Source organism: Capsicum annuum, chromosome 3 (assembly GCF_002878395.1).
Source record: "Capsicum annuum cultivar UCD-10X-F1 chromosome 3, UCD10Xv1.1, whole genome shotgun sequence".
NCBI classification, from domain to species: Eukaryota; Viridiplantae; Streptophyta; class Magnoliopsida; order Solanales; family Solanaceae; genus Capsicum; species Capsicum annuum.
This window is the reverse complement of record NC_061113.1, coordinates 30419700-30443841: the sequence shown is the minus strand read 5'-3', so window position 1 is coordinate 30443841 and position 24142 is coordinate 30419700. Positions and strand designations below refer to the sequence as shown.

Below are 24142 nucleotides of genomic sequence, written 5' to 3'. Positions count from 1 at the left end.
CATGTAGTTGTAATGTCCAAATTAGGTAAACGATTAGAGGTCGGGAGACTATGATCATGCGATTAACCCTATGAATCAACAACCAAGATAAGTGAGTTAACGAATAAAGTTAAATAACATAGTATGATTGTTCGAAGTGCTTTGACCCTAGGCTTCACCCCCTTGATTGTTTCATGACTTTACTTTACACACTGTTTACTTTATATTTAGTTATTACTTTAAAACTCTCTTTTGGTTTCTCTTGCATCAACTGATTCTGAATTGTGAACTGAAATCAAATAGTTGTTGGAATAAGTCCCCGTGGGATCGATATCAGCTTTCTTTAAGGCCACTATATTACTTGGTAGACCACGTACACTTGCATCGGTGCTTGGGAGCTGTCACAAAGTGTGAGAGCTATTTGGTTATTTTGGATACTGACAACAAGTTTAGCTTAAAATCAGGTACAAACAATACATCCCCCACAACTTTACCTTTAAGGAATTGTGCATCTCCAACATTTGTAATGTTTGCCTTGGCACCTATAGAAAGATTCACTTTATCCTAATTAGTGGTATCTATCTTATGAAATTGAGAAAAAAATATTTCTATACACTGCGACATAATGTATGGCACCAGAATCTATTATCCAGTTATGTGAAATAACATAAGATATCAAGAAGGTAGATATACTTGACATGTTAACCTGTTTGAAATCGCACTTATCTTTGTTCAACAGGGCCACACTATGCTTACACTCTTCATTTAAGTTATGCCCCTTGGCCAAAGCAGCACTATTGATGTCTTTATTTCCTTGACTACTTGATGGAGTCGATTGTCCTGCATCATCAGTTGACTGATGTCTAGTGAAATTATGGGCAGAGAACTAATTATTAGCTTGACCATGAAATGGATGTGTTTTACTTCCATATCCACTAGATCTTCCATTAGAATGATTATTGTTTCCTCCATATCCTCTTGAATTACTATTGTAACTTTCCTTCTTTTATTCTTCCAATCATTAGGATAGCCTATTAATTTGTAGCAAGTTTCTTTAGTATGCCTAGTGAAGTGGCAATAGTCACATTTTTTCCCTTTGTAATTTTGTAATCCGTTACCATTTTCTGAGCTTCTACTCACATGTATTGTTATTGGATCTGTATTTTCATTTATGGTACTTGCACACGCCAAATACTGAATTTCATATTCTATAATCATAGCATAGGCTTGATTAAGTGTAGGTGTAATCCCCTTCAATAGAATTTGTCTTCTAACCTGATCATAAGAGTCATTCAAACCTCCTAAAAACTGTATTAGTCTCAATTCAGCTAAGTTATCGACATAGTCTTTGGACCTTGGACAAGCACATGATGGTGCAAGAACTACTGCATCATATTCACTCCGTAAGCTCTTCCATTACTATTTAATCATTTTCATTACTGTGATTCAACTTCCATAAATTCCAAATTCTGAAAACTACAAAGATCATATACAAGAATTATATCAAGAAAGCAATTTAAAGCTATAGTGATGGCTTCTAACAATGGTGTACATGCTAAAGAATCATCCAACTCAGACAGTGGAGCAACTGAAGTTTAATATTTAGTGGGAATTGATTATAACCATCCACTATTTCTGCATCCATCAAATGTAAGTGGCCTACAGATTATCTCTTTTCAGTTAATTGGAATTGAAAACTTCTTTATGTGGTTTTAATCCATGAGATTGTCTTTAATAGGAAGAAACAAGTTAGAAATGGTAGATGGTTCATGTTCTAATAATAAATTCTCACCTGAAATAAGTAACCATTAGGAAAGAGAAAATGCAATAGTACTTTCTTGGATCATGAGTGCAGTAGCCAAAAATCTATTAGGTGAGATCATGTATGCCACTAGTGCACAAACTGTTTGAAATGATCAGTGTGAGAGGTTCAATAAGATTGATGGTTCAAAAACATTCAATCTTCACAAAGAAATTGCCATACTGTCTCAAGGAAAAACTTTTGTATCCCTGTATTACTCAAGGCTAAAAGATCTGTTAGAAGAATTTTAGGCCATGGTTCCAATACCTAGTTGTAAGGTGAGAGTTCCAAAAATTATGTTTCTCATCTTTAAAAGTTTAAACTATTTAGTTCTTGATGGGACTAAATGAATCTTATAGTAAGGCAAGGATTCAAATTTTACTCATGAGTCCATTACCATCTATTAACTAAGCATACAGGCATATGCTATGATGATCAGTGATGAAAGTCAAAAGTCAGTAGGAGTTACTGCAGGAATTCTCGGCTCTACATCTGCAATTACAGGTTACGAATCAATTATGTTTACAAGGATTAATGCCTAATAAGGCCTTTCTAGAGTTACTGAAACAACAATATTCCCTAGTGGAGGTCAACAACACAAACAGTTCAAGAAGAACTAGAATTTGTATTGTGATATGTGCAAGATCAGAGGTCATACTAGAGAGAACTGCTGGAAAATAATTGGTTATCCTAATGATTTCAAGTTTAGGATGAGAATGGGAACCAATGAAAGTGCAAATAAAGTGTGTAATGTTGGGGAAGAAAATGCAGGACATGGACATAGTCAACTAGTTCACTTATCTCACACTCAAGCTAACTGCTCCAATCCTATAGTCAACTCTGGGATGATAGGCTCTAATTCACAGACAAGTCCCTATGTATTCACCAATGAGCAGTATACTCAGATTTTGCAACTATTAAATAAAAAATACAAGTATAGATACTCAGCTCATGCAGCATGTCAAATGGTAGAGTCAACAGGCTTTACCAATATGGATCCATGGATCATAGACACGGATGCAACCAACCATATGGTTACTGATATCAGTGTACTAAATGAATCCTCCATAACCAGTAATTATACTCTAAAAAGAATATACTTACCAAATGGTGACTTATCTTTAGTAATACATGTTGGTTCAACCAATATATTTGGCATGATATACTCACAAATGTGTTTCACTTGCCCCAGTTTAAATTTAATCTATTATGAGTCTCTAAACTTACAAAGGAGTTACAATGCCCTATATTTTTTTATCCTGATCTTTGTGTGTTTCAGGATCTCTATAATGGAAAGGTGAAGGGGATTGGTAGAGAATTTGATAGACTCTTCATCTTTTCCAATACCACTACTATCAATGATGTTGTGATGATAACAAAAAGATCAAATCTTATTGATTCTATCCTTATTCTATCTGTGATTCTATAGTTGATAATGCCAACTTAGATATAGTCTTATGGCATAAAAGATTAGGGAATGCTTCTACTCATGTACCTAGGAAAAAATGCCTATAAATAGTGATATAACATTCAAAAAGATCAATGAATGTGCCGTTTTTCATTATGCAAAACAAGTCAGACTTTTTTTCCAACTACTTATATCAAATCTACTTCTACATTTGAATTGATGCATATGGATGTATAGGGACCTTATAGAGTTCCCATATTTGAAGGAAATATAGTCTTCTTAACCATAGTTGATGACTATTCTAGAATGTATTGGATCTATCTTTTGAAACTCAAATCCGATGTGTGAGTAATATTGTCTCAGTTTATTCAACTTTTTAAAACTCAATTTGATAATACATCAAAGTCATTAAAAATGATAATGGAACTAAGTTTGTCAACTCTATATGTTATACTTTATGTAGCAACATAGGGATTATTCACCAAACTATATGTGTTTACAACCCTCAACAAAATGGAGTGGCTAAAAAAAAGCATAGACACATCCTGGAAATCACTAGGCCCATTAAATTTCAGCGAACAGTGCCTATTAAGTTTTGGGGCTTGTGTGTTAAAGCAGCTGTGTACATTATCAATAGACTTCCCACAGTTGTACTAGATTAAATTTCCCCTTATAAGAGATTGTATGGAAAGAAACCAAATATCAGTCACATGAGAACTATAGGATGCTTGTGCTATGCTAAGATAGTTTAGCAATCTGGTAAACTTCAACCTAGATCTAAAGATTGTATTTTGATGGGTTATTCTGATACTCAAAATGGAGACTTATTATATGATCATACTAATTAAGTGTTTTTTTGGTTAATAGGGATGTTAACTTTAGAGAAAATGTAGTCCCTTTAAAGACCTGGTGCATGACTCTCAATAGTCAACTGCTACTAAACTCAATGAGACTCTAGTCAACTGGTCAGATATGGAGGTGCTGAACATACAAATCTCTCAAGATTCAACACCAACTGATAACACTAATTATCACATGATACAAGAATAGGTGACATAGGTGCCACAAATTGATCAAGTTCAAACTCTAAATACATCTCAGCCACAAGCTAAAAATCAGGAACAAGTTGTGATCAGAAGGACCAATAGAATTAGAAAATCTCCATTATGGCTCAAAGATTTTGTTTCTATAAAAATTCACCAGGAAGAACCTTATGCTCTAGGGAGGTACTTGACCTATTATGCATTGTCTCCAAAGTACCATACATATATTGTAAATTCATCCACAACTACAAAACTAGCTACTTAGAGTGAAGCTGTGAAAGATCCAAGGTGGATAGAAGTAATGAAGAAGGAGATTGCAACACTAGAAGGAAACAAAACATGGGAGATCACTAGCTTACCTGAAGTCAAGAAACCTATTAATTGCAAGTGGATTTTCAAAATAAAATACAAAGCTACTAGTGAAATAGAAAGGTTCAAATCTTGATTGGTTGCAAAAGCTATAGTCAACAAGAAAGTATTGACTTTCAAGAAACATTTTCTCCTATTGTACTAATGAAAACAGTCAGAACAATCCACACAATTACAGCTTAAAAACATTGGTTCATTTACTAGATGGATGTGTATAATGCACTTTTACAAGGTGATCTACATGAGGAGGTTTACAAGGACTTGACACAGGGATTCAAGAGCCAGGGGGAGAAGAAAATAGTATGCAAACTCTTGAAATCCCTGTATGGTCTCAACCAGGCTCCCAGATAGTGGAATGCCAAGTTATTGGAAGCGTTAATAAGGATGGGATTCAAACAAAGTCAACTTGATCATTCTTTATACACAAAGAAGACTAATGAAGGTATTACTATTGTATTAGTCTATGTGGATGAAATGTTGATCACAGGTAACACTATGAGAATGATTGAAGTCATAAAAGGAAAACTTCAGCAAGCCTTCAAAATTAAAGATCTTGGTGAGCTAAACCAGCTACTACACCTATTGACATAAACATCAATCTCGCAACAAAAGAATATGATAATCATGTCTATGACCAGGAGCATAAAGTGAATGATCCACCAACAAATATTACAAAGTTAACAGAGACTTATAAGGAAATTGTTATATCTAATAATGACCATACCTGGCATTTCTTATAATGTTTAAACTCTCTGACAATTCCTACAATAACCAAAGAAGTTTTACATGGATGATGCTATTAGTTTGGTCAGACATATGAAGCAGAATCTTGGACAAGGAGTACTACTGTCAAGTCAACCAAAAATAGAAGTTACAGCCTACTATGATGCAGACTGGGCATCATGTCCCTTCTTGAGAAGATCAGTTACTAGTTATTTTGTGAAGCTAGGTGAATCTATGGTCTATTGAAAATCTAAGAAGCAAAATACTATTTCCAGAAGTTTATCTAAAGCTAGATACATAAGCATTGCTGCAACCGTTGCTGAACTTGTTTGGATACTAGGATTGCTAAAAGAGATTGGAGTTGAAGTGAAACAACCAACTAAGATTAATACTGTTTTGCAAGTCAGCTATGAAGATTGCATCTAACCCTGTATATTATGAAATAACCAAGCACATTGAGATAGATTTTCACTTCATAAGTGAGAAGATCAATCCAGGGCTACTAACAGTCAACTACATTCCTACCAGGGAACAACTAGCTGATGTACTAACTAAAGGGCTCGACATTAATATCTTATATCCAAGCTAGGAATCCTTAATATATTTGGGATTACCTAGCTTGAGGGGGAGTGCTGAACGAAGGAAAGTTAGCTCAGTTTTTGCAAATAACAGTGTGAAAATAGTGCTAACTAACTTCCGCAAAGTAGTTAGTAACTAATATTGTATCTTGTAACTAATTAAGTTAGGTAAGTAGTTAGTTTCTAGAGCCTTCTTTGATTAGATATATATACATACTAACTACACATTGTACAATACAAGATCAAGATTCAATCATTGAGATTAATAAAAAAAACACTCTTCTCTATTTCTACACTCTTATTCTTCTTTCTTATTCTTCATTCCAGTTTACAGAGTTCATCATAGATGAACTCTAATTAAGTTCAGACGCAATCATCTATGTGGACTTATTGGAATATATCTTTATGTACTTTTCAAGCTTCAAATGTGATGCAGAGTTAATCGCATGCCTACTTATAAGGATGGGCATGGTATAGTATTAAAAACTTCGATTTGGTAAATTCAAATTTAAATTTTTGAAAACACTATATTATTACCAAAAATTAATTTGATTTTTGATTTTTATACAATAGATATCAGCACCTTAAATCCCTTGTCTCTCTCGTCAACTAACAAAGGGACCTATGCCACATTAGTTAATATTAGTGGGACTGATGTCTTAACTCACACCCCAATTCTACTACACACACACCTACTCATAAAAACCAGCAAACATTTCTCTTAATAATAAGGGATCCACTGGGGTCTTTTCCCTTACCAGCTCCCCGAAGAGTCTAGTGGAGTAATATGGGGTCTTTTCCCTTACTAGATCCCCGGAGAGTCTAGTGGAGTAATCTAACTCTGCATCTCCTAAGGAGAATAAATTTACCTTTGTTCAAAATAATCACACCACTTGATCGTTTGACATGACCAAGGGAGTCCTATCAATTAGCTCTAACTCTTCCAATTCCCCTACCAGTATTAAGAAGGATATGGAGTTAATTCCAACCACTTCAGTCTCTCATTCTCCTTCTACTCTCTTTAATGGAAACCCAAAACCTATCGACATCACCTCAAATAAAAGAGGGTTTATACAACAATACCACCATCATCGGGTTACAACCCGATAGTATAGATAGAACTGTGTTTCCACAGAAGAACCCTTACCTTCTGCTTTAATATGGAAACCAACTGATAATACTACTAGTTTAGGATCTAGCTTACCTTATTCAAATAACAAAGACTAGTGTAGAACATTTGGTACTAGGCTTAGGAACCCAGGTATGGCAACAAAACTTTCTTAAATCACAGAGGAAAGAGAACTTCAATGTGAGCATCATAGATGAGCTCAACACCATGATGTAACATACCATGGTCACCTCCACCTCTTTGATGAAAACTCACCTAAGGGAAAAAGTCTAACATGCAAAAAGTGGATCCTTACTAGATTCACTGAGAATAATCAATGATGAACTGGAACAAGTATTTGTTTCTCTTAGATACCTAAATATGGATGTGTTTTTCCTTAAGCGTCCACTTTAAAAAGAGTTCAACAGCCCCTTTAAAACAACTATTATAGCATACTCACCTGAGGTGACGATACTACTCTCTGAGTCTGGTGAATAATAGCAGAAACATGTACCCCTAAATGAACCTAACCCTTTTGAATCAACTAATTTCAAACCCCTTAGTGATCAAGTTGAAGAATTTGTTGGAAACACCCTAATCGATCCCAATAAAGTTCATTATTTGGAACACTAGATGTGCCAACAATACAAACTTCCACCATTTGTGCAATGCCATACTCAAACTCCATAAATCTACTATATTAGTCCTCCTCCAAACAAAGATAGCGGACCATAAAAAAATTATGGAACTCTTTGATTTGAAGCCCATATTCAGTCTACTGTTGTAGGTCTAGATGGAGAAATAATCGTGATGCAAAACAATGATATCCTAAATCTTTATGGCCTCTAAATGAACCCTCAGGGGATCCACGTTATGATTAAGGTACTTCCCTATTCCACCCCCAGATATTATCAGCCATTTTTAGCCCATATTTCTCCACCTGTACCCAACTCTAGGAAGAATTATGAAACATTTTCCAAACACACTCTGGCTCTTGGCTTATGGGTGGTAACTTCAACAAAGTCGTGCATGCCAAGGAAAAACTAAGGGGATTCTTGTGTTAATAACAAAAAACTTTCTTTACTTAGAGATTTTATAAACTACTACAAGATGTTAGATCTAGGCTTTAAATATCATAAATTTACCTGGACTAATAAAAGGTACAAGAAAATAAATTACTTATCCCTAGAGTGACTTGATAGGTGTGTGGATAATGAATTATAATTAAATCAATACTTGAAGGCCACAATGACATACTTTTTCATAACGATCGAACCATTACCTCCTCTTCTTTAATGTAGCTAACAGTTCTTAACCACTCGAGGAAAAGCCCTTTAGACTAGACCCCATATGGTGTGGTCACCCTTCTTTTAAGTTTTTGGTCAATAACTAATTTAAATCCCATATAAACCTTAGGATATCCATCATTATATTTCAAAAAAAAGCTGTTGAATGGAACAAAAACATCTTTGATAACATCTTTCATAAGATGAAAAGATTTCTGGCAAGATTAAATGGCATAAAAAAATCTAGACACTATCACCACAGTACTTTCCTCCATACCTTGGTGAGTGAGATTCTTAGTGATTATAATTCCCTACTTCAATGCAAGGAAGATTTTTGGAAGACCAAAGCTAGAATGAATTGGCTTAAAGAGAGAGATGCTATAACTAGGTTTTATGACACCACCACCTCAAAAAGAAGAATAAGGGATAGGATAACCTCCTTTAAATATGATATTGGTAAACCACTACTGGATAGTGAGAGCATCGTCAAGCATATCATAGCTTCTACTCTAACCTCTACTCTACTGAGCCTATCCATTCTAGACTTGCCCTATGCAGATGTGATGGAAACATATTTAGTGATATTCAGAGGAGCATTCTAGAGAAACCTCTAAGGGAGAGTGAAATTATACTTGCTCAAAAATCATTCCAACCTCTCAAATCTTATGGCCCTAATGGCCTCCACCCCATCTTCTACCAAAATTTTTGAGATTCTGCTGGAGGCCATACCAAGTTTTCAATGAGGCTTTCATGTCTGAGCATGTAAATTCTACCCTTTTGTGTGTCATTCTAAAGTTCCCCAATTCCTCTTCCATAAAAAAATTTATATCCATCGGGCTTTACAAAACCTTCTATAAATTTATCACCAAGATATTGTGTATAGATCAAACCCACGTTGGACATTATCATTGGCCTTTGTTAAGACAACTTCCTAACCAATAAAGAGTTACTGGTAATGCTATTATTATTTAAGAGTATATCTCCTACATTATCAAAATGAGGGGTAAGAACCCCAACATGGCCCTAAAAAATAATCTTGAAAAGGCCTTTGACAGACTGGAGTTGTCTTTCATTAGAGAATCCTTATTCTTTTTCAAATTTACTAATAAGATTAGCAAGCTCATTATGTCTTGTGTCTTTAGTAGCTCCTTAGCAATCCTTGTTAATAAAACGCAAACTCCATCCTTCAAACCTTCTAGGGGAATAAGGCAAGGGGACCCTATATCCTCCGACCTCTTCATTATTTTCATGGAAAGAATCTCTATGCAAATTGAACAAGCTGTCCACTAAAAGAATTGGACCCTTGTCTTCACCATAATGGATATCCCAAACTCTCCCACCTTTTCTTTGCTGACGACCTTACCCTCTTCTCTAGAGAAACTAAGGACAACTTAAATTCTGTTCTTTAAGATCTTAGTCACTTCTTCTTCTTATCTGGACATAAAATCAGCTATGCCAAATCCAAAGTTATTTTCTCTAGAGAATGCAACTCCACCACTGCTAAATACTATTCCAGAATTCTCAGCATGAGTACCAATAGTGATTTCTGTAAATACCTTGGTTTTACCATCTTTAATAAATAGCCTATTAATAGTGATTTCTAGTACCTCATTGATTACATAAATAATAAACTAGTAGGATGGAAAATTAACTACCTCAACATGGATGGTAGGACCACCTTGCCAAAGCTTCTCTTAGTAGTATCCCTATCCATACCATGTAATGCATTAAACTTCTTACAACAATCACTATCTTTATTAATGAAATCCAAATATACTTCATCTGGGATACCACCAAGATAAGAAGAAACTTCATCTGGTCAAATGGGAGACCATCACTAGAAGGAAGGACAAGGGTGGTCTTAGACTCCACAAATGTGAATTTAGGAATAATGACATCCATGCAAACCTTGTCTGAAGAGAAAAGCCTTACTATTCAGGATATGTAAACTAATGGTAACTGGGACCTCTCTAAGTTTTCTTTCACTCTTCCCCATGCTACTCTTGCCATATTGAGTAAAGCCGATACACACACTGGCAGGGATTTCCCCTATTGAAGACTCATAAGCAATGGGCTCTTCACAAATGATAATGCGTATTCCCCCATCAACCATATCAATGATATCCCTAGTGAAACTTAGAAGGCAAACTTTGCCCAAATCTCAAAAGCCAAAATTCCTAACAAAATTAGAAACTTCATGTGGAACCTTGTAACCGACTAATTTTTTATTACTAAATTATTCATGATAAATTTATGAAAATTCTTAATGTTTATTCCTCAATATTAACTTGATTCCAAAATATCCATCATTTTATTCATTATGTCACCTCAAGATTTTTGACGAAGGATTTTAGCCTTTTGATGTGTATAGACAGATTCAATCCCGATGAATCTAATTATTCACAATTAATAATATCAATTATTTAGTTTGGAAGTTCTTTATGTATGAATTAAGCTTGTACAATATCCCTAACACAAAGTTAAGTTGAAAACTTTCTTTCCAATCGTGTTTTAATATGGGTTTCTAGTAGAGCAAAATTCAAACAATAATATATACTTGAATATAAATTATGGGGAAAAATACCACCAAATTAAATATATCTGAGTCCTCTTTCCGATGCAACTAACCATTCATCAATACGAATTCAGAATGAAAAGTTATGACAGTTTTACTGAGCACTATTCGGGCTAAAATGTGAATTTCACTTTAGCGAGAATTCTGTTGGTATTTAAATCAGTTTAAGCATGTTTTAGGTCTAAGAACTCTAAACTTCATTATCCAACCCTAGAGATGTTAATTTCCCAAGTTTAGGGTGGAAGTCCTTCGTTGAGGTACATCTTTCCATCATTTTCTTCATCTTTTAATCCTTCAATATCATAGAATTATTAGAAAGATCTTTAATGATGGACTTTTAGGTTAGAACCTTTAAAGGTGAATTTTTGAATAAAACTTATAGGTGTTCTTAATATTACTCAAATTTAATTCTAGATTACAAATTAGTGATTCCTAGCATTAACTTGGTAAACTAGATTATGTTTTTATAATAACAACAACAACAAACCCAGTGTATTCCCACATAGTGGGGTCTGAGGAGGGTAAGATGTACGTAGTCCATACCACTACCTCCGATGAGGTAGAGAGGCTAGTAAAAAAATACATAGTAAGGCATGCAACAATGTGGCATAACAAGAAAAGTACATCCACCCAGTATTACCCTACCCCAACGACCCAAACTATCACTAACCTTCTATCCTGATTTGCGTCCTCCAGATCTTCTTATCTAGGGTCATGTCCTCAGTGAGCTGCAATTGCTCCATGTCTTACCTAATCACCTCTTTCCAGTATTTTTTTGGCCTACCCCTACCCCGCCTGAATCCATCCAATGCTAGCCGCTCACACCTACGAATTGAGACATCCGTGCCCCTCCTCATCACGTGCCTGAACCATCTCAATCGAGCTTTCTGAATCTTGTCCTCCACCGAAGCCACTCTAACTTTTTCCTGAATGGTCTCATTCTGAACTCTATCACCCCTAGTAAGCCCATACATCTAACGCAACATCCGCATTTCTGTCACCTTTAATTTTTGGATGTGACAATTTTTGACTGGGCAACACTCCGCTCCATACAACATGGTCGAACGAACTGCCACCCTATAGAATTTGCCTTTAAGCTTGGGCGGCACCTTCCTATCACACAACACCCCTGAGGCGAGCTTCCACTTCATCTATTCTGCCTCAATGCGGTGGGAGACATCCTCGTCACTCTTACCATTTCCTTGAATCATGGGCCTGAGATACTTGAAACTACCCCTCTTGCACACCTGGGAATCCAACCTTACTACCACGTCGTCCTCCTGCCACAAGTCATTAAACTTTCATTCCAAATACTCTGTCTTGGTCCTACTCAACCTGAACCCTTTAGACTCAAGGGTTTATCGCCACACCTCTAGTTTATCATTCACACCCCTCTGCGTTTTATCAATTAAAACTACATCGTCTGCAAAAATCATACACCAAGGCACCTCTCCTCGAATACTCCACGTCAACGCATCCAACACCAAAGCAAACAAAAAAGGGCTAAGAGTAGATCCCTGATGCAGCCCTGTCAAGACAGGGAAATGCTCTGAATCTCCTCCCGCTGTCCTAACCTATGTATTAGCTCCATCATACATGTACTTGATTGCTCAGATATACTCCATCGGGACCTCACTCACCTCCAAGAATCTTTAAAGAACCTCTCTAGGGACTTTGTCGTATGCCTTCTTCAAGTCGATAAACACCATGTGCAGGTCCTTCTTCTTTTCCCTATACTATTCTACCAGTCTTCACACTAGATGAATTGCCTCCGTCGTCGAGCGCCCGAGCATAAATCCAAATTGGTTCTCCGAGATAGTCACTAAACTCCCTAACCTCAACTCGACCACTTTCTCCCAAATCTTTATAGTGTGGCTCAATAAATTTATGCCCTTATAGTTGTTGCAATTCTGCATATCGCCGTTGTTCTTATATAACGGGATCATAGTACTCCATCTCTAAGCCTCGGGCATTTTTTTTGACTTAAAAATGTCGTTAAACAAAATAGTCAACCAGCATAAGCTGATCTCTCCAGAAAACTTCCAAAAATCCATTGAAATCTCATCAGGCCCCGTCACCCTACCCCTACGCATCCTGCGAACCGCCTCTTTGACCTCCTCTACCTTAAAGCATCTACAATACCTAAAATCACGACACTCCTCAGAGTTCTCCATATCCCCTAACACAATAGCTCTATCCCCTTTGTCATTCAATAACCTATCAAAGTACGACTGCCATCTCATCTTAATGAGCCTGTCCTCCACCAACACTCCACCATCCTCCCCCTTAATGCACTTTACCTTGTCGAGGTCACTACCCTTCCTCTCCCTAACCTTAGTAAGCCTAAACAACCTCTTTTCCCCTTTTTTTGCCTCCAACCCCGCATACAAGCTCTCAAAAGTTGCCGTTTTAGCCCCCCGTAACTGCTACCTTAGCCTTCTTCCTTGCTATCTTTTACTCCTCCTTATTGGCATGCTTCTCTTCTTCATCCTTAATGTCAACCAACTTAGCGTACACCTTCCTTTTTTACCTCCACTTTCTTTTTAACTTCTTCATTCCACCACCAATCCACCTGATGGTGGCCCACCCGGCCCCTAGAAATACCTAACACCTTACCAGCAGTATCCTTGATGCATCTAGCCACCCTATCCCATATATCATCCATATTTCCCCTACACTCCCACACCCCCATACCCGCCACCTTCTCTTCTATTACCCGCGCAGTCACCGACGTTAAACTGCCTACTTAATTCTAGGTCTACCCTCCTCATGCCTTCTCTTCTTATCTCGCTTTATACCCAAGTCCATTACTAAAAGCCTATGTTGAGTTGAAAGATTCTCATTCGAAATGACTTTACAGTCCTTACACAACACCTTATCCTCTTTCCTAAGTAACAAAAAGTCAATTTGGGTCTTGGCTATCGTACTTTGGAAGGTAATCAGGTGATCGTCCTTCTTTTGAAAGCTCGAATTCACCACTACCAACCCAAAATACCTCACAAAATCCAAATGAGCAGCTCCCTTATCATTCCTCTCTCTGAAACTAAAACTACCATACACATTATCAAAGCCTCCCAGAAATAACCCAATGTGCCTATTGAAGTCCCCCGCTACAACAATCTTCTCAGAACTAGGCACTCCTCTCACCACCTCATCCAAAACCTCCCAAAACCACAACTTTTCCACCCCATCCAAGCCCACCTGCGGTGCATAAAAACTACATACATTCAGGGTAAATCACCCAATAACCAACTTAGCAGTCATCAACCTATCGTTGATCCTCTTAACCTCCAGTACCTGCCCTCTAAGCTCTTTATCCACTAAGATGCCAACTCCACTCTTATACCTCTTGCTACCAGAGTACCTTAACTTATAACTATCTATATCCCTTGCCTTAGACCCTGCCTACCTAGTCTCTTGCACACACGTAATATTGATCCTCCTCTTTCTAAGAATCTTCACCAGCTCTATAGACTTACCCTAAAGAGTCCCTATATTCTAAGACCCAACCCTCATCTTAACAACTCCAGTAACACATCTCCCTATACCACCCCTAATGCCAGACCTTGCCCCCACTCCCCCGACTGCTTTCCCTTCTTCCTCACCCCCAAAACAGCCCCTCTCCCTCCTCTTTAAACCCCCTCAGACATGACCCTATATTGCCATCAAAGCCTACAGCCACAACTCTACAAGAATGCAAACAACGACAGTAATAAAGAAACAACAGGAAAAGAAAGGTACAAGTAAAGTAGATTGAATAATTATGGAAAAAGTCTACCCCACAAATTAATACTAAGTCAAACGATGTACTAATTCGGAACACAACTCAACAACAATCTCCAAACAAAGCATCCAAACCCTACTACCTACATAAGCAACAAGAAGGATGCAAAAAAGTAAAATAGAATCTGTAACAAGAGACAAGGACACGACAACAAAATAATATACAGGAAATCAAAAACTGCCTGACGTTGCTAAATACCTAAAAGTGTAGATGTCATCAGTACGCTTGCTAGCTGCTGGTTCCATCAATTTGATGTCAAAAATCATTGTCAGAGTAAGGTCGCTGGTAAAAGAACTGCTGGTACATTTCTAGAGTGTCATTGGAGAGTCGTCGGAGTAACACCGAAGAACCTTCTATAATCTTGCCGAGATTTAGATGTCTTCTAACCCAAACCACCTGGTTGACCTAACTATTTTGCCACAGGTAAAACCCCTCTCTATTTTCGATGTTGAGTCAGTGGGAATCGTAGTTCCACCAATGATCAGAGCAACGGAACAAGAAGGGAATTTAGGGAGGGGGGGGGGCGACTACAAAGAGAAACTAGGGGTAAGGGAGATTTGGGGAGGGAGAGAGGTTTAACCTTACCTTTTTTGGCTAAATTGATACCGACGCCGATGTCAGAAGCTGTCGATTGGTCGGGGTGGAGCATGAAGGTGAGCGTTAAATGTTAAAGATAACCGTTGGAGAGAGAGCGTTAACTACATAGGCCAAACTAAATTATGTTTTTGCTGGTTGAAAATCATGAATTTCATAAAGATGAGACCGTTAACATAAAAATCCATTATTGTAGATAGGTTAAGCTTGAAATAACTAGTTTAATGACTAATTAAACTTGGAGAATGATATAGATCTTGACTTAAGGATAGATTTAATGGGTTTGAATCCACAAAATCTTTGTTTAAATGATAATTATTTAATTAATCTTAATATTGCTTGATTTTTAGATGATTGATTATTTCAAGGCATAAAGGAAAGGAAAAAGCACCCTTGTTGCAATTTACTTCTTTCAAAAATTGGGCGTCCAGGTAAGCAAGTTAATGAGTAGAAGACTGTGTTACTTTATATTTTTATAATGTAGAATTAATAAGGAAAACATGTCTAGGCCTACGGGCATGGAGTTGAGGTGGATAAAATATATAAACTTGCTTTAATCCCAAAAAAACCTATCTTCTTGAGAGATTGTGTGTTACTTCCAGGATACTATGAGCTATGTGCTCAGAAGAGAATTATTTATGGATAAAACGTGCAAGCCTAATATCATTGAGTTGTTATAATGATGAATCTAGTTGAGTTATAAATTTATTAAGATGTGTGTATTGTGCAACAATTTGATGAGAAGAATTATGATAGGACAGAATATTGATGAGCATGATAATATCTAAATGATAAATGACTTGAATTATTGTGAGAACTGTATTATGTAGAAAGAGGTAAAGATAATAATATGCTTGATTGTGCTAGTTTTAAGTGGTGATGTTAAACCCAAGTTGTAGTATTTGAGGAGGTAGTGGTATTTTAATAATTAATGAGCAATGAAGGATCCAATGGTGACTTGGATGCTTAAGTGTTAAATTGTGATTTATTTTATGACATTGTTGCTTTGGTATTGATAAACATACTCTATCTATTGGATCCTATGAGAGGCTAAATTCATGCTTAAAGGAGTGCTTGGTTGTTAGCCCTAGATTTTAGTGTGAGTTGTCTATGTTTAATGAGTTGATCCTACAGATATGCGTAATGGAAAAGGTAATGCGAATAAAGGGGTGACAATGATGGTTTAGTGTTGGATTGTTGTGGATGGTATGAATTAATGAGGCAAGAATATGCTAATCGTAAATGTTATCTCGTTAATAGAGCTGGAGAATTGTAAATTATATAGGTAAAGTGTTATAATGATATTACAACATTCGTTGAATTATATTTCATTTAATGTCATGATTTCTTTTCTTTGATTCTATTTTATGTTTATGTGGACTAACACTGGTAGGTCAATGATGCCTACTAGTACGTGTGTTTGTATTGACCTTACTCTTCTACATTTCTTCTTGAGATGTAGACTGGATGCAATTTAGTTTGTAGTTACTAGATGGATAGCGATATTCAATACTAACTTCTGCTTTCCTGGTAGATGTTAGAGTCTTTGTGTTATTTATTTTATCATTAGTCTAGTTTATAATAGGTAGGTCTTGTACATATTGGACTAAGTCTTTAGGTAGCGAAGGACAGTTGTAAGAAGTTTTTGAAAAAGTTTATTTATTGGTATTTAATTTACTTTGTTATATTTAATCTAGTATTTTCTTAAAGATAAAAGTCTTTCACATATTTTTAGTTGGGTAATAAGGGTTCTTTGACTACTTAGGATAGTGTAGGTGCCCGCATGGTCTGTTAGTCTGGCCGTGACACTCTTTCACCATGGTAGGCTTCCCATCAACTTGTGCCTCAATATAATAGGTATTAATGTTAACCCCTGTGTTATTTCAGTACCAACACAACAGAAGATGTCAACCACATCTTCTTTTCTTGCCCTAATGCTCTTAGGTTATGGAAAAAAATACTGTCTCCCACCAACTGTGATCATAACAACATCCCTCAGTAACTGCATCCTGGCAACTGGATGGAGTGGTGGAATAATCATAGACACAAAGCCTTTAGTAACCATATTTGCTGGGACACTTTTCTGCCCTACTATTTATGGTTTACTTAGATTACCAAAAATAACAATTTCTTCAATAAGAAGAGGGATGCCATCCCTCTCAAAAAGATAATTGCCCCGGCAGCTGAGTATGAGCTCATCATTTGTGACCATGATCTCCCTCGTAGAAGTGCCACTATTTATATCAAATGGGTCCACCCTACCAGTGGCATCCTCAAGATCAACATTGATGGTGCTGTTAAATATAACCTAGGACTAGGGGAAATATAAGGGGTATTTAAAAACAATGATGGCCACTGGGTAATAGGATTCCATGAGAGAATTTCCCTTTTTACTCCAATTATGGTAGAACTTAGGCTCTTCACAAAGGATTTACTATAGCAATTGAACACCACTACCTCCATACCCTTGGAATTGACACTGAATCAATTGAATTAGTCACCATGCTTACTAAAGGTAATCTAGTTTATGTTAATAAAATCACCGAGTGCTTGTCATTAATCAGTTCATTGAGGCATCCAACAGTACAACACATTTTTAGGGAGGCGAATGGTGTAGCAGATTATCTATCCAAGCACACAACTAGGAGTAGCACTTTTGAGCTACCTACCTTGTTACCCATTCCTAAAAATCTTCCGTGAAAGTCCTTGATTGAGATACATTTTCCATCATCTTATTAATCTTTTAATTGTTTAATGTCTTAGAATTATTAGAAAGACCTTCAATGACGGAATTTTTTATTAGAACCTTTAATGGTATATTTTTGGGAAAAACTTTTGGGCGTTCTTAATATTACCTTGAACTAATTCTAGATTATAACTTAACGATTCCTAGCATGAACTTGGTAAACTAGATTATGTATTTTGTTGGTTGGAAATCTTGAGTTTCATAAAGATGAGACCTTAAACATAAAACCTCCATTATTTGAGATGAGTTAAGCTTTAAAGAATTATTAATGACTAATTGACACTGGGAAATGGTATAGACCTTGAATTAAGGGTACAATTAGTGGGTTTGAATCCACAAGATACTTAAGGAGTAACTGTTTAATTACTCTTATTATTGTTTGATTTTTAGACAATTGATTATTCTAAGGCATGAGGAAAGGAAAGAGCACCCTTGTTGTGTCTTGCTTCTTTCAATAGCTTGACGTCTAGGTAGTCTCGATTAATGAGTAGAAGATTGTGTTATTTCATATTTTTATCACGTAAAATTGATGGGATAAAGCATGTCTTGGCCTATGGGCATGAATTTGAGGTGGATAAAAAATATATAAACTTGATTTAATCCCCAAAAAACTATCTTTTTGATTGATTATGCATTACTTCAAGGATACTGCATGTTATGTGCCCGAAAGGAAATTATTTGTAGATAATGTGTGCAAGCGTGATGCCATTGATTTTTTCTAGTGATGAATCTTGTTGAGTTAAAAGTTATTATTTTTTATGTATTGTGCAATAATATGATGAGGAGAATTATGATAGGGTTGAATATTGATGAGCATGAGAATATCTAAGGGATAAATGACTTGAATTATTGTGAGAATTGCACTATGTAGAAAGATGTAGAGATAATAATATGCTTAAATGTGCTAGTTATAGGTGGTGATGTTAGACCCAAGTTTTAGTATTTGAGGAGGTAGCGTTATTTTAATAATCAATGAGTAATGAAGGTTCCTGTAACACCCCATATTTTTGGGCTAGTCTATGAACCATCGTTCCTCTGTGTAAAAGCTATAATACAAATGATTCCAATGTGAATATAAGTTTCATGATATTTATGATCGTGTTTAATGTGCTTTCGAGGTGAAAAATGTTCATAAGAATTACTTAGAACAAAATTGAGCTTAGAGCTTTGATTCGTCCAAAGTTTGGTATTTGATTCTATAAGGGTCTACTTTAAACATGTATAACTTTTTATATATGTAGAATATTGTAGATTAAAAACCATCATATTATAGATTATTGAATTAGCTTTCCAACGGTACCAATTTCGGCTTAATCTGATACCCGAACAAAAAGTTATGACATTTTTCGTGAGAGGCAGTAAGCCGACGTGGTTGGGACGTGACGCATCAGTTGTAGACACAATTAGCAACACGATGCAATGGTCAATGCATTATGAAACTATTTCACACGCTATTTCAGTTCTAAAAGGGCCTAGGGGCACTTTGTTCACTTCACCTCACTCAAATCTGCCCATAAAACTTAATTTCAGCCCCTAAAAACATTAGATACATAATTTTTCATCTTTTCTCTCCAAGAAAATCCTAGCCCCCTTTAGAACACCAAGAACTTTATCAAATTTTCTTCAAGAAAAGCAAGAACTCAAGTTTCCCAATTCAAAAAAGCTTTCAAGATTGTGTTTCTCCTTCAAGATTAAAGCTTTAAGGTATGTGGGAGTTTATCCATGGATCCTCTTTCAGCCATGGAGCCCAAAACCCTTTTATTTCAATTAAATAATGAATTTTTTGATCATTATATTATTTTAAATGTTCAAGAAAGATTGAATTGCATGTTTTCATGGTGATTTTAATTAATTTCAGCCCATGTGTGATTCCATGCAAGATTTTGAATTCCACATGCTATGAATTTGAGTTTCCTATTATTTATTCAAGTGAATTCCATGATAGATCCTAAATTCTTGATTTTAGTTATGTAATGATGCTATGCTCCCATGTTTAAGATATTCCCATGTCCAAGTTCATCCCCACGTGTTTGGTGAATTGCCCCATGTTAAAGTATTAATCTCCACGTGCTTGATGAAATGCCCAAGTGATGGGTTTCTATAAATAATGGTTACTTATTATGGTCTCAAATGCTCTCATGTGTCCTTATTATCTATGCTATCGAGTCCTAGGGTATTGAATATCTGAAATTTAGCTATTTATCTCGTCTCCTATTAAAATAGAATGATTCGGTAGTATCCTGAACAATAGCATTTGGTCAGTCAACAGAATCAGCGTGAGTTCAGTCAAGCCTAGTACAGTTCAGTGTCGATTCAGTTGTGATAGCCTAATGGCTATGAACACACGAAAATGGTTACTAAGATGCAAATTCCAGTAACCAAATAAAGAGAATGAATTGTTATGCAGTCGGTAAACTCTTTCCTTTCTGCGGGCAACCTATCAAATCGGATCACGTATTTTGGAATATGTCGTTACATCATGTACATGTATTCGCTTTTCCATTTTTTTGGATGTTCCTGCTCGTGCCCGGATAGAGAATGGGCACGACTCCCCCTCTCCCCGTTCTACCGTCTGGCTTAGAAGGGAGATAATGAAATTATGTGATTGGGTCTTCCAAAAGCAAAGGAATGATCCGTTTTTTAGTTAACTGATCTGATGGGTCCAACAAACAATTAATTATAACAAATATCTAAATTCTAAATAAAGGATAATAAATAAACGGGGTCTTCTTTTATTCTAAATGTCTCGTGATCTTCAACCAATTATGCGCTTCAATATAATTACCGAGAGTAAGCGCTATAGCCTGTTTCCAATACTCAGCGGCTTGATCGAACCAAGCCTCTGCAATTTCAGAATCTCCCTGTTGAATGGCAGAAAACAACACATAGAATGGATATGAAAAAGAAGACTGCTTGAAATTAAAGAATAGATAGAAAGACCCTTACTCCTATTCAATGATTAGTACTAGAAGATGTTTCAAAATCTTCAACACACCTCACAAATAAGAGTTCAAACCTTCTTCTTAGGTGACCCAAAGGAAACACTCTTCCTCAAGTACACCTTTCTTGCCAAATTATCCAAAATAAGTGAAACCCTAACTTCAAATGTTCTTGGACCAATTTTCAGATTCTAAGAGCTAAAACTAGAGACTAAAACTACAATATAAGATTAATATCCAATTTCATCAATTCTAATGAAAAGAGAAGCAAAATGGTCTATTTATAGTTTACATTCCAAATGACAAAACTACCCTTAATGAGCTAAGGGAATTGGGCGCCTCTTGAGTGCAAAATGTCTTCATTAACCTTTACTTGAGGTGCCTATTGAGTGCATAAGTTCCCCTCCTTCCTTTTCTTGACCAAGGCTTCAAAATACTCCGAAAAGTCTTCAATTTCTTGCCAATTCCGAAGCCTTAACCCTTAGACAATACCTTGGGCTCTTAATGCTCATTATGTTTGTATCATCCTTTCTATCTTGAAGGAATTTTCCCTCAAATTCATATCTTGCAAAAACCAAAGAGAGAGCAAAACAAACACAAAATCCTCTTGGTAGGAGGGTTAGTATTAGTACCACACTTATATCATCAACCTATGGTTGCTCACACTAGACATACATCCACCTATCCTTGGTTTTTGACATAAAAAGCTTAGTATAAAGGATACTAAAGACATGAATAACATCAATATAAAAAATAAGTGAGCATCACCAACAACTATAACCTTCATATCTCAAGAGTATTCCGGGGTCAAATGGGAGTAGAAGACAAGGGGTTAATCAGATGTGACCCACTCCTTTCACTGGGCTACCAAACTCACAATCATCATCATTAAAGAACGGAAACTAGCCACCAAACTTACTACCTCTACATAATACCAATTCAAAATTAACATGGTTATCATCATAGGTAAAGAGTTAGTATAGGAAGGAATCAAGTGTGAAGACATCATGCCGAGGGGGTACACTTTTAAAATACAACCAACAATCCCTTATTTTGCCCATCTAAAATTTAGTATATACATCATAAAGGATAGGGCTAAGGTAAACATCAAGAGACAATAATCTCAAGCCGAAACAATCCCTTCCCCACCCCATTAGTACACCAGGATCAAATGGGTGAAGTGACCAAGGGAATAAACCGAGGCTAATCATTCCATTTACTAGGGTATCACACTTACCAAAAGCATTATCAAAGAAGGAAATATGTACTTCTACACTAGATGTACCCAAAATCACATCACAACTTTTTAAACTCAAGGGAGTGTGGAATGTACCCAAGTTACCTTGGTTTGTACTAGGGAAGCCCACTAGTGTGTGAATACTCTTGTCCCTTAGTAATGGAACCTCATTCAAGTTATAAGTGCTAGCACTAGATGGACACAAATCATTCTTACGAAAAGAATTGATTTTGTCATCTAAAGGATCAACTAGTGCTTGCATACTCACAACAAGAGTTTGGTCCTTATGCAACCCAAAAACACTAAGAGTATCACAAAAGGAAGATTCACACACTTCTTTACTAAGAAAATCCGAAACTACACCACTTTGGCCACTACTAGCCACATCATGACATTTTAAGTTCAAGGAGGTGTAGAAGATAGCTTTGTTACCTTGTAGACCATGGGAAGTGTGTTCTTCACTTGGGTTTGCATTATGTCAGCCTTCATTCTCCAGATTACAAGGGATTATGTCAAGGTTTTCCTTTGGACTAGGGCCAAGGGCTTGAAGGGAACTTTCTTGGGCTTCTCCTCAGGACTTCTAGGGTCTTAAACCTGCATATGAGAAGAGAAAATACTAGGTAAAATTCTAGAATTTGGGTTAGTGAATAACAAGGGTCCTTTGTGGACAAGATCCACAATTAAGCATTTTTCCCTTTCCAACATCACTACCCATGGTTTCCCCTTCCTTTTCCCTTATTTCTTCACATTCTTCTTGTACCTCACAATTCATTTTCTCTATATCTTGAGGATTGGCCTCACTCTCTTTGGTTTCTAACTTGTGGAGAGGAGTCATTGGATTTTGTAAAGTATAGGATCTTTGGACTTGAGGTGTTTGGAATTATAAAGGTAGCCTTTCGTCAAGTGAGTTTGGAACTTGGGGGTTTGAATTTTGTGAATATTTTGGTGGACATAGTCTATCAACCCTCTCTTTAATTCTAATTATGGCACCCCTCATTGCATCCATATCACCCTTCATATCTCTTCTCCAGGCATCATGACTATCTTCCATTCTTTGAGCAAAGTCTCAACCCAAGGCATCAATTCGAGCCATCAAGGCTCGAATAGCATCATTTCCCAATGGTTGGGAAGAAGTACCTTCGGATTCCATGGAAAATGTACCTAAAATGAGTAAAAAACAGCAAGCAAAACAACATACAAAATGAGCAAACAAGCTAGTTCAAAAAGGCCTCACCACACTCACACTCGGATCTTACCTCACACATGGTCTCACAAGTGTTGAAAACTTGGCAATACTTGGCAAGTGAATGAGTGGTGAATATTCTTTAGTTCAGAATCGATTTTTGGTTGATATGACTCAAATAAAATGATGCACGGACTTGAACCAACAAATTACTACGAATTAAAAATGAGAAAAGTACACAAAAATTGAAGACACGAAATAATCAGACTCTAATCTAATTACCAAACTAGTAGGTACTTACTGGTTTGCTAATTAGTGAAAGAAAAACAAAATTAAAACTAGAAACAACAATTAGAAACTAGGAAATCTAATTTAAAACTCAATTTGGTTGTTCACAAAAGTGATGATGTGGCAGTTTGAGATTAGGCATCAGTTTTTCAAAATTTTTTAACTTCCAAATTCTTGTAGTTTCGACCAAGTATATACTAAAGAGAGTGTTTGAACGAAATTTGGTGAAAAATAGAGGATTGAAGCCTTTTTTTTGTAAGTTCACATGGATTTGAAATCAATGGTCCCCCCATTTGTACTTTCAATTGTACTTTGAATATTCCCTTTGTCTCTTCTTCTTTTGGATGACTTAAATATTCTTGGAATATTCTTTTGTACAAACAAATTTTGACTCTCTTTATTTCTTTTTGTGGATCTAGCACCCCTTTTGAATATTCTTCTTCAACAAGCTATGAAGATGGTGAAGAACAATATGAATAGTCAAGAGTTGACCATAGTTTG

At 36.3% G+C, this 24142-nt stretch overlaps 1 protein-coding gene across 1 annotated transcript; it reads right to left on the bottom strand.

Annotated features, from left to right (window-relative positions):
- Positions 1-13612: 13612 nt before the first annotated feature.
- On the bottom strand, positions 13613-23435 carry LOC107854411. Its single transcript, XM_047408222.1, has 6 exons — positions 23427-23435; positions 23308-23331; positions 20780-20855; positions 14681-14736; positions 13866-14071; positions 13613-13757 (listed from the first exon to the last, which is right to left on the bottom strand). The coding sequence occupies exons 1-6, from the start codon at positions 23433-23435 to the stop codon at positions 13613-13615; spliced, it is 516 nt and encodes a 171-aa protein (XP_047264178.1).
- Positions 23436-24142: the final 707 nt, after the last annotated feature.